The 12,034-nt window shown below is 39.0% G+C and overlaps 1 protein-coding gene across 1 annotated transcript; it reads left to right on the forward strand.

Moving 5' to 3' along the window:
* Positions 1 to 1,717: 1,717 nt before the first annotated feature.
* On the forward strand, positions 1,718 to 10,864 carry pfkmb (phosphofructokinase, muscle b). The gene is made up of 22 exons (XM_017416012.3): positions 1,718 to 1,875; positions 3,406 to 3,479; positions 4,103 to 4,180; positions 4,409 to 4,598; positions 4,716 to 4,881; positions 4,962 to 5,006; positions 5,417 to 5,525; positions 5,603 to 5,698; positions 5,777 to 5,869; positions 5,960 to 6,085; positions 6,249 to 6,313; positions 6,405 to 6,468; positions 6,575 to 6,721; positions 6,880 to 6,950; positions 7,065 to 7,152; positions 8,489 to 8,641; positions 8,731 to 8,895; positions 8,997 to 9,058; positions 9,146 to 9,257; positions 9,345 to 9,444; positions 9,551 to 9,656; positions 10,601 to 10,864. The coding sequence occupies exons 1-22, from the start codon at positions 1,791 to 1,793 to the stop codon at positions 10,740 to 10,742; spliced, it is 2,337 nt and encodes a 778-aa protein (XP_017271501.1). The 5' UTR covers positions 1,718 to 1,790; the 3' UTR covers positions 10,743 to 10,864.
* Positions 10,865 to 12,034: the final 1,170 nt, after the last annotated feature.

The following is a 12,034-nucleotide window of genomic DNA, read 5'->3' on the forward strand; positions in this document are numbered from 1 at the left end:
CGAGGAGGGGTGGCTTTTATAGATAGCTGCCCGTGTATCTATTTACAGTCAGCTGTTTGCACCAGAAGCGACTCAGACTTCCACTGTCATCACAATAAGTCTTGTCCTTTGTCGTTTCAATTAAAATATACACGCTCCAAAAGCAAATATTGACACCGCCCACATTGCTGTTTTACTTTCATTTAATTTCGGTGTTGATTCTTGAGTTTGAACTGCTTCATAGTTAGTAGCTTGTGCACTGATATAAAAAGAAGGTGGTTTTGACACCATGGTATGAATTTAGCTTTGAGACAGACTGTTTAATTGAGACACATGCAGTTTAAATCTATTTCTACATTTAAGTATAGTGCTGTGCTGAAGCAACACAATGTGGACTAATATCAGATAATTTGTCAGGTGTAAGAGGTGTTCAATGAAAAAGGAAAGTTGTTTAGCGGACAAATATGTCATGGGGGATTTTTAAGGATTAAGTTTACAAAATAAAAGTTACAAAATAAGCACAAATAGTTGTGAGAAGGAGCTCTTGTGGGAACCATTTCTAGCCTCAATTGTGCTGTATTATCTGGATCTGTCTGGCTGTAATTAGAAGGGTTTTTTTGTTGTTTGTTTTTTTAATTAAACAAAGCAAATCTAAAATATTTGCATATGCTTTCCTGTACCTGATTTGTCTTAAAGTAACTGACCAATTAACTGTAACCCGTAAAACACCAGATAAGGCCAGCGGGCGTAGACTAATCTGCAATGAACAGATAGCGTGTGACTCATTCTCTGAATAACAAAATGAGCTAAAGAAAATAAAAACTCATGCTTGAACAGCTCATCTTTTGTAGAGAGGGTTTTTCATGTAAGATGACATGTTGCAGGTTGAGCTGAGTGAAGTGGGATTCTTCACAGTTTGGATAAACCTGCATCGTTTTCCCTCCTCAGGTGGTGATGACCTCTCTGCGGCTACAAGTGAACGTGAGACATGCTCGAGTTTTAACTCAGCAGAGGATGCTGGTAAGTCAGAATATTATTAGAGGCCGAGTTTTCCTTGAAGGAATGCAAACGCTGCATTCACAAAATGATTTGCTATAGATCATAGCTGATTAGATTTAAGATAAGCATAAGAAACTCAACACTTTAAATAAATAATACTGCTACTTTTGAATCAAGAAACCCACTAAGTCTGTGAATCCCATCACATGTACCATCTGTGTTTGGGATCCTTAAAAGATAATCATCCGTTTGCAATCAAGAGCTTTAAAAATAAAGTGTCTTTAAAATCCATTGGCTGATTAGTGATATTTCTGGCAAAAAAAGAAATTACATTTATATTCAAGTTTATTATTGAAGAATGACACAGTTATTGAACAGCAGTCTGCATTCATATCGAATGTATCTGAACACAGAGGAATCCAGGAGGAAGAGCCGTTTTAGCAATTAAGGGATGTTTGATCTAGAAAAAAAATTAAATCCTGGCCTAATTTTATTTATAACCCTGAGAATTTCTGCATACACTGTTATGAATTTGTTTTCAAGTGAAGGTGTTTCTGAGTTTGATTCAAACCAAATAATAACTCTGTATGGGTACGCCTGCATGTGTGTGAGTGTGTCTGTGTTTGTGTCTAAATGCGTCACAGCTATGTGTGCCTCCATGTCTGCCAATAGCGCAGTTAAGCTGGGCACTTTTGCGACTGCTCTGACTTTCCATAACAGGCAGGTTGAGTTACTGTAGAGGCACCTTGTGCTCCACACGGTACAGCAGCACTCACTGCCTCTTTCCGTCAGCCAGCTTCAGCCCCAGGACCATGGCTCAACAGGCTCCCGTCGACCCCACCAAGATGGGTGAGGGCCGAGCGATTGCCGTGCTGACGTCTGGGGGCGATGCCCAGGGTAAGTGCGTGATTTGTAGAGGGCTGTTCGTGGCTTGTCGGGCCCAGGCAAGGCGTCTAGAAGATATGATGTGTTGTAAATCAGTACTTAGAAGATAAATTAGTCATGCTACGCTCAAACTCTTGACGTTTTGAGAAATGTCAGCGGTTGGCAGACCAGCTCAGTCTCAAATGGTAAACATATTTAACTTTATTTAACACAGTTGGCTGAATGATGTTGACAATCAGGATGAACTTGTTGAACTTCAGGGAATAGACATCAATAAAGCCAAAATCAAAGATATTTTACTTCTTATAACAAATTCATCCGTTTAGAATTTAAACCTATCGTTCCCTCTGATTTCTCTCAGAGAGCGAACTAATGCAAAAGGGAGGCATGAAATACAGAGTAAGGCAGACAGTCCTCTGACCTTTAACTTGATGAGGAGCATGCCCACAGTGACCTTTGAAAGGTGTGCCAGTGACCCCACTCCTCTGAAGTGTGAGCATGTAAGAGGTGACGCTTTAAAGTTTTGTTTTTTTTTTAAACATTTTTTAAACCTAAACTTTCAAATCTATTCTTTACCTTTTTTATTTGCAATAGGGATTTTTTTCCAGTCAAGTTTGTTCCTCCTTCCAGTGCTTGTTTCTCTCTAGGACTACATCAGTAATGACGACTAATTTTAGAGGCATGACCTTTCTTTGGTGTTTGTGGAAATTAGTGAGTACATCGAGGAGGCCCTCCTACGGTTCCTTCTTGTCCTCTTTTTTTCTTTGCACTGTAAGTGGAGATGCCGCTGGGACTCTTAAAGTAAACCTATCTACAGCTTGTCCTTTAAGTGACCCCCCCCACCAACACACCCACTCTTCGGGGAAGCACGTGCAGGCCTACTCTGTCTAGCTGACCTGTGTTGTGGTTCTTGCTGTTCTTATTTGGTGGTCATCAGCTGCATAAACAAGTTCACATAAAATCTGTAAAACGAGTTTTTGTAATTCAACCATAGCTCATCATCGAGAAGATTTGTGGCTCAGAAAGACTGTCAGCTTAGCTCTTCCAAGCTATCATGCTGAATTGAAGGGATAGTTCAGATGTTTTGAAGTGGAGTTCTGTGGAAAGGTTACAATGAATTAAAATCCTACCAGTTCTAGATAAATAGCTGTTTTAAAATGGCAGCAATCCACTTTGGCCACATTCAGATTCAAAGTTGGCTGACTATGTTGGTCAGAATACAGCTTTTTCTCCAAACTGAGACTATTCTAAGCGATATCTACAACAGATAAGATGGTAATTGTTCTCAACCATTCCACATAACCCCACTTCAAAGAAATCTGACTTATCATTTTAAAAAGAATGGCACAGATTTACATCTGAAGCTAAAAGGAACGTGTCCTGGAGGTAAACATTTTGTCATTTTTTGTTTAAAGACACATTGAATTTATCCAAAGAGCTCTTACATTAAAAGACAATTTTGTGAATGAATGAAATCTTCTATGACTTTCACAAAAAGGGCATAGATCTATAAGAAGTGAGGTTCATGCACTTATCCTGCAGGTATGAATGCAGCTGTGAGAGCGACCGTTCGGGTGGGACTGTACACAGGAGCCAAGGTGTTCTTTGTTCATGAGGTAACATCTGCTTTTATTTGTGTGAATGCTGATTCAAAAAGCACAAATCAAAGCACCCATCTCCTAAATGAATGGGTTTAAATTATTGTCTTCCTGTTTTTTTACCTTTTCATACATTTATTGACATCTAACTGCTTCTAATACTTTGTGCTATTTTAGCCATTTATATATCAAAATGTTCAGCTCATTAAGGAAATGACCTTTGGGGCTTCTTCAGCGTATTTTACCAGTCATTCAGCATTTACACTTCATTTTCACCAAAAATGTGTATTGTCAAAAAAAGAAACTAATAAAAAATACAAAAAAAAAACCTCTGCATTTTTATTAGTTTGAACTTCTAAAATTGTTTCACTCTAAAACAGCAAGAAACGCTCACAAATGAGAAGGTGTAACTTGTTTGGTTTTGCTTAAAAATATATGTAGCAATTAATTAGTCACAACTATTTACCATTAGCACCATTGCAATGACAAGTTTTATTAAAAAGAAAACATTTGTTGGACTGAAACAGCTGCCCCTGTCAGAGTAAATACATGCCTGCATCGTTAAACCTTGACCTTCTTCCCAGCAATGACCTGTTTTTCTAGGAGGTGGGATTGAGTTTCATTTTGTTGCGTGTTAACAGGGTTACCAGGGTCTGGTGGATGGGGGTGATCATATCCGTCCTGCGACTTGGGAGAGTGTGTCGATGATGCTGCAGTTGGTGAGAACAACACTATCTTTGACCTGTAATCACAGTGTAACGTTTTTGTGTTCAGTGCAGTGCTGTAGGTCAGACAGCCAGTTAAATGCCAAGGTTCATTTAATAACAAGTCTTCATGGACCTTGAACATGAGAGCTTCGGTTTAAAATTATCTCACCCTCGTCTCCTTTCTGGCTTCCTTGTCATTCTTGCTTGAGACTGAAATCTTTCCCCCTCGTTGTAAATCAGGGTGGAACTGTGATTGGAAGCGCTCGCTGTCAGGATTTCCGCACCAAAGAGGGGCGCACCAAGGCTGCCTATAACTTGGTCAAGCTGGGCATCACCAACCTGTGTGTTATTGGAGGTGATGGCAGTCTCACTGGTGCCAACCAGTTCAGAACAGAGTGGAAGGACCTGCTGGCAGACCTGATTAAAGCTGGTGAGACTTGACTTTTAAAAAAAAAGTCAACACAATGTGCATCCACATTCAAATTTTCCTGCAGTCGGCATCTCGGTGAAGTGGTATATCTATACTGTCATTTAAATCTGTGCTCAGGAAAAATCACAACAAATGACGCCAAGAACTCCTCCCACCTTAACATTGTTGGCATGGTGGGCTCCATTGACAACGACTTCTGTGGGACGGACATGACCATCGGCACTGACAGTGCTCTGCATCGCATCATAGAAATAGTGGACGCCATCACAACCACAGCACAGAGGTATACTGACGCCTTTTTAACATTTGGAGACAGAAACAACAGGTTTTAAGACTCCTGACCAAATATCTTTCTGTCTGCAGTCACCAAAGGACGTTCATCTTGGAGGTGATGGGCAGGCACTGTGGGTGAGTAAAACGTGCGTGAGTAAAGTCTGAGGATCAGTGTGATAAAAAAAATTGCAAAATGTCTGTATAAATTAAATGTATGTGCACTTTGCCTTCCCACTTCTGAGGTACAGCAAATGGACCCACATTTGAAGTTGAAGTTTGATGAAAATAGAGATGTAAAGACTGAATATGTCTGTTTTAAGCTATCTAGAAAATATTAACCACTGACTTACTGGGATTTTTTTTTTTTTACCACACTACTATGCACTATTTTGGAGTTTCTGACTTTATAGGAACTTCAAATGTCTATGTGCGGAATATGCTCTTACCACAAAAAGAGATGATTTGTTTTACACAATATGAGTTATTTAAAACATTATTACTTCATGTTCATTATGCAAGTAACGATGCTGACCATTCATCTACAGCTACCTCGCCTTGGTGACAGCTCTGGCCTGTGGAGCTGATTGGGTGTTCATCCCAGAGATGCCCCCAGATGAAGAATGGGAGGAGCATCTGTGCAGAAGACTGACAGATGTAAACGTCTTACTCTGCATCATAAAAATCCTGTTGACTTTGGCTTCATCTTAAATTTTGAACCTGCTCCTCCTTAGCAAAGAGGCCGTGGCTCCCGACTGAATATTATCATTGTTGCAGAGGGAGCGATCGACCGCAAAGGGAAACTAATCACCTGTGACCATGTGAAACAGGTCAGTATCTCATTATAACCGATCACGTGGTTCAGTAACTAATCAGGCAGATTGCTCATAAACTGCGCATCTTTCCAGCTGGTATCAAAGAAGCTCGGCTTTGACACTCGAACCACCGTCCTGGGCCACGTACAGAGAGGAGGAACCCCATCTGCTTTTGACAGAATTCTGGTAATACCTTAATAAAATACTTACTATTCTTTTTTTTTAATCAGTGTGCTTTTCTGAGTGTCTATTTGACTCTATTGTTGATCTGACCAGGCCAGCAGGATGGGCGTGGAGGCTGTTATGGCTCTGCTTGAGGCCACACCAGAAACCCCTGCCTGTGTGGTCAGCTTGTCTGGAAACATGGCTGTCAGGCTCCCTCTTATGGAGTGTGTGCAAGTTGTAAGTCAACATTCATGAAAAGATTTAAAAATAGTGTTTGATTCACATGACATTATTACTGGGATGTATGCACTTTCCAGACATGATACTTAAGCACCAACTAGCTTTAAGTTAAATGTTTTTTATATATAGTTATTGAAAGCGTTTGTCTAATTGCTTCCAGACTAAAGATGTCACGACAGCCATGGCTGAAGGGCGATACGAAGAGGCAATTAAGCTCAGGGGAAAGTGAGGCATGCACCTTTGTGTTGTTTATTTTTAAAAATCTCCTGCCTTGTGATTGGTTTGAAATGTCTGCACGTTTCTCTTTTGGCTACAGGAGCTTCGAGAACAACTGGAACACTTATAAAATGTTGGCTCACGTGCACCCTCCAGAAACAAAGGTCAGGAACCAGAGTATTACCGTCTTAGTTCAAAATGACGTCTCTCTCAGTTCTCGGTTTTGACTTTGATCTAACGGGTGGATTTTGGTGAATTTGTCTTTGCCAGAGTAATATCAACATCGCCATACTGAACGTGGGTGCTCCATGCGCAGGAATGAATGCTGCAGTGCGTGCAGCTGTCAGGACTGGGCTCCTTCAGGGCCACCAGATGCTGGCGGTGCATGATGGCTTTGATGGCTTGGCACATGGAATGGTAATGTATTTGCATAAAAATAGCAAACGGATCAGTATTGCTTTAGCTTTAAATGCGTTTAACAGAACCAAGAAAAGCCAAGGTGGAGGTTACTGTTTGGAAATTATGTAATTTTAATATGGCATTACTTCTTCTCTGCATGACTTCTTCCTGCACAGATTGAGCCCATTGCCTGGTCTGGAGTGGCAGGATGGACTGGAAAGGGAGGATCCATGCTGGGCACAAAGAGGTGAGCCATTTCAGTCCCGTACTGACAACTGGATACTCGACGAGAGTTCACTGACCTGCATTGTTCATTTAATATAAACCTTTCTAATATTATCTTCAATGATTTTTTTTAAAGAACGCTGCCCAGTGAGTTTATGGAAGAGATCAGTTTAAACATCACCAAGTTCAACATCCACGCTATTGTCATTATTGGAGGCTTTGAGGTAAGCAGCTCTTCACTTTGATTATGTTGGTGGCAGATGGTTATTATTTATATCAGTGGTGAAGCAAAACAGTCACAACTCGATCATTTTTGCCTGATTCCAGTTTTTTAAAACAACTTCTATTTGTGTTTTCAAAAAATTTTTATGAATATTGTAACCTTAACAGACCTCTTGTATTTGAGTGTTTTTGTGCAACTTTAGTTAAAAGTTATTCCATTTCTATGTAGCTCTTTCAAACACAAACACAGCAAGTACTCTCATCAGGAAAACCTCCTGAGCCAAACTGATCCAGTGAGCCAAGTGTATTGTTTCCAGCTGCTAACCTGAAAACCACGACCAAATCAAGGGTTGACTGAGTTATGGACGTCCGGGTTGGGCTTTTTCTTTTTTAATGTCTATGTTTTTGTTGACCAGTCGTCTTGAAAAAAAATAATGATTCTGCAACATTATAAAATACATCTGACGCCATGTTAAATATTACTGAAGGTCACTGATTGGCACTAGCTGTCTATGAAAATCATCCGGCAGGTCACCTGGAACAGAGGTTCCCAAAGGTGGGGTCGGGAACTCAATGTGGGTCATGAAACTCCATGTGTGGGGTTTTAAGAAGGTCTACAGGAATCAAACAAACTTAAATATGATTGTCATTAGTTTATTTAATCTTAACTGTTTTAAAAAGACTTAAAAAAATAGTGAATGTACGAAATAATGTACATATAAAATAATTAATTTTCTTTTGTGCTGTTTTAGTAATTCAGCCTACTTTCTATATAATACTTAAATTAACAAGAGTTGTTTTAATTGTGCTTTATTTTATTACTTTACTTACTTTGTTAAAATGCTTTTTGGCAATGTTTGTATACTTCAACCAGTAATGACTGTCTCTGCGACTTCTATTTTGTGGTTCGAAAGCTAAAAGGTTTGGGAATCACTGAGCCAGAATACTCTGGAGCCATACAGGAAAGTCCAAAGAAAAGGCCCACTGGCTGCAAATTGAAATATGATTGGTTGAGCAACTTCTCTATCCTAACCTGAGGTCTTACTTTTAATAAATGCTCTGATGATTCTAATAAGGATACCAAATACCTGGGCAGATCTGGTTGACTGAAATTCCCACAAACACAAAGCTAACGCCCATCACTCCGTTGGAATCTACAGAATTAAGCTGTCATAACATTACTATATTATATTGTTTTCATTTATAAAAAAATGTTACATTTTAATAAATAAAAACCTTTTTTTCATTTTTCAGATAGCCACTGCTTCATATACCTTATCACTTTACAGTTCTTGTGTTAATACCAGAAACAGTCATTTGCTGCTTTCTCTCAAACAGGCATTCCTGGGAGGTATGGAAATGGTGCAAGGCAGAGAGAAGTATGAGGAACTGTGCATTCCTCTTGTTGTTATTCCTGCTACTGTCTCCAACAATGTTCCAGGATCAGACTTCAGTATTGGCACTGACACTGCCCTCAACACCATAACCATGGTAACTTTCTCCCTGACCACAGAGTAATCCTAAAGTAATTAGGTCCTTTTCACCACGTTAATCTACCATCATGTGTTCACGTTTTGCAGACATGTGACAGGATCAAGCAGTCTGCTGCTGGCACTAAGAGGAGAGTGTTCATTGTTGAGACTATGGGAGGATACTGTGGCTACCTGGCAACCATGGCTGGGCTAGCATCTGGAGCTGACGCAGCCTACATTTATGAAGAGCCGTTCAACATTCATGACCTCGAGGTGTGTCTGTGTGCCTTCTTATGAACAGATAAAAGAGATGAGGCAAAACAATGACTCCGTCTGGAAGAAATGGATGGATAAACTGGTTGATTTGTTTGTAGCTGAATGTGGACCATCTGGTGGAGAAGATGAAGACCACAGTGAAGAGGGGTCTCATTCTGAGGTTTGATGGAATTCCTATGACCCCCCTTTACATTCAGATTGTTGATTTGGGGTTCATGTTTCCTCTGTTGTTCTGCTTTTGGTTTAGAAATGAGAAATGCAATGCAAACTACACCACGGACTTTATCTTCAACCTGTATTCAGAGGAGGGCAAGGGTGTGTTTGACTGCAGAAAAAACGTCCTCGGCCATATGCAGCAGGTGCGCTTCTTCTCTTCGCTCTGCCATTCATCGATTTGTGCCAACCTTTTAGTTAGAAATGTAAGTAAATCTGCTCTTTCTCTTTAGGGTGGAACGCCCAGTCCTTTTGACAGGAACTTTGGCACAAAGATGGGGATGAAGTCCATTCTTTGGCTGACTGATAAGCTGAAGGAATGCTACAGACATGGTGAGAACCTGAAGCAACTCAAAATATAAGATATAATAACATCTGCCATTCTACTGTTCTCTGCCTTTGTGCTGATATACACTCTGCTTTCCAATCAAACTTCCAGGTCGCATCTTTGCCAACTCTAAAGATTCAGCCTGCGTCCTGGGGATGAGAAAACGAGCTTTGGTGTTCCAGCCTTTGGCAGATCTTAAAAATGAGACTGACTTTGAGTGAGTCTTCACTTGAACACTTTCACTGCTTTTGCTTGACATCTACTCTCATTAGCACTGTTACTTTAGGAGCACTGTAAATTATAACAACATAAAATCTCATTTCTTTTGCTTGAGTCCATACAACTTATTATAGATTTGAGATGTAGGGTAAATTTAGTGGGTTAAGCAAGTTTACATTTAGGGTCAAGGTTAACTGTTGCACAAAAGTAACATGTTAGTCTAATTGTGCTCTTTTGCAGTTGTTGATTAACAAGTTAGCTGACGACCCTCATAGTCCCAGTTCATATTTATGATACACCAAAATGGCTATAATTCAGTCAATTTAGCAGATTATGTGATAAAATTTGGTGTAGTAGTCAGGGGTGGAAATTAGCACCCGCCACTGGCCAAATGCGGGTAAATATTTGAAGTGGTGGGTGAATTTGATCAACACACGCCACTGTGGTTGGCAATTTGAACAGAAAATGTGTTATTTGTCCTCTTGACATATAGGGGGCAGCAATGAGCTCGAGTTGCTGCTGTTACGTCGAGCCCCGTTCCCCCATCAGATACGGTTCCCCTGCGTCTCTGTAAATAATGACTTATCTATTAACAGAATTGTTTAGAGGGGCAAATATTTCTCATTAAAAAAATAAAAAATAAATGTGCTAATAATATCATAATACAGAGGAATAAACAAAGGTAAGGAGTTGTTGGTAAATTATTTTTGTCCTGTGTTTTAGAGGGGGAACCGATTATTTCAGACGGCTGAAATATTTGGTTCCCCCCTGGTAACTTTTGCAAAAAAAGAACAAATGTCTCCAAATTCTCAGGACTTGTTGTCCATGATGAGAGGAATAAACACAGTTAAGGACTTTTTGGTAAATTATTTTTGTCCCATGTTTTAGAGGGGGAACCGATTATTTCAGACGGCTGAAATATTGTCATGTTGTCACCTGCAGACATCGTCTTCCAAAGATCGAGTGGTGGATGAGGCTGAGGCCCATCTTGAAGATCCTGGCCAAGTACAAGATCAACCTGGACACCTCAGAGAAGGCTGCGATGGAACATGTCATCAAGAAGAGAGGCTTAGTTCCTCAGTAATCTGTCTGCGTGATCACAAAGTATCTGACCTGAGCTTGTTTTTTCCCCCTTTAAAGCACTTTGTAAACTCTGTGCAATATAAATAAAGAAATACAAAACTAGTCTTACAATATAAAGTCAAATTTCATATGTGGTTGTTTATTCATTTATTTATTTAGCTAAAAAATATAATCTCTGTGCTGTGTGGTATAAAAATTCATTCATTCATTCATTCATTCATTCATTCACCTGAACCCAGTATATAAATTTGTACCATGATTATGAACTGTGGTTTTTAAATGTCTCGCCATTTCCAGATCATGTTGTTAATTAATGAATAAGTTTAATGTTTTTTAAATACTAAAATGCTTGCAGTTTCTTCAAAGAGCAAGATAACAGAGGACAAATTTGACTTTTTTTAAAATTAAAACATATTTGCAATATTTTGACCCACCCCTCATTTTCATAAAATCAAACTTTCCCATAATCTTTTTATCAAAAAGTCAAGGTCAATAGTTCTCCAAGCTTTCTCTCAATGTTTTTTTTTATTATTGTTATTTTACTATTGACTTTGTCAGCTTTTTTCTCTTAATTTCTGTCTAGTCTCTTCTTCTAACCATTTTCAGTCACTAAACTCTGACCTATTCAAGCTAAGCTGCACCCAAACTCAAGGTATGTTGTATCGACGCGTACAGCTTGGAAAAACTAATTATTTGCATCTTATGGAATGATTTTAGTCAAGTGAAGAGACACAAGCAAAAGAAAATAGCCAAAATGAGCTGAATTTGTCAGGCATCAAATAACTTTATAGCATCAACAAGGTGATTTGCAAGAGCATTTAGGTTAAAAATTAGGCATAGGAAACTAAAGGATGATTTTTCTCTCTTATATTTTGAGGTTTTATTGCAGTTTTTTTTCTATTTCTCAAAGGCAACATGTTCAGATACTGTTCATCTGTTGTAGGCTATATAGTTTTGGGCATGGTCATTTTTTTCCTTATTCACTTGTTCCATTTTCTCTTCTTTTTTGTAATAAACTACACAGCATATACATCAAGTTATGGGCTAATGGCTAGTTAGGAATCAGTGTAAAAATGTTTTTGGTTTTTTTAACTGTTGCCATTTTTCATAGATGCAACATAGAAATGAAAAAGAAACTGCTTATTTTGGCTTTTGACTTCTAAAGAGCCAATAAGGCAAAAAATTGATTAATCAAATGAAAATTTAAAAAAAACAGCTTAAATGATCAAATCTAAACACTTGATTGAGGATGAGTAAAAACTGAAAAAAATGAAGAGCAAATAAATCTGTTGC

The sequence above is a fragment of the Kryptolebias marmoratus genome, linkage group LG4 (genome assembly GCF_001649575.2).
Source record: "Kryptolebias marmoratus isolate JLee-2015 linkage group LG4, ASM164957v2, whole genome shotgun sequence".
In the NCBI taxonomy this organism is placed as follows: Eukaryota; Metazoa; Chordata; class Actinopteri; order Cyprinodontiformes; family Rivulidae; genus Kryptolebias; species Kryptolebias marmoratus.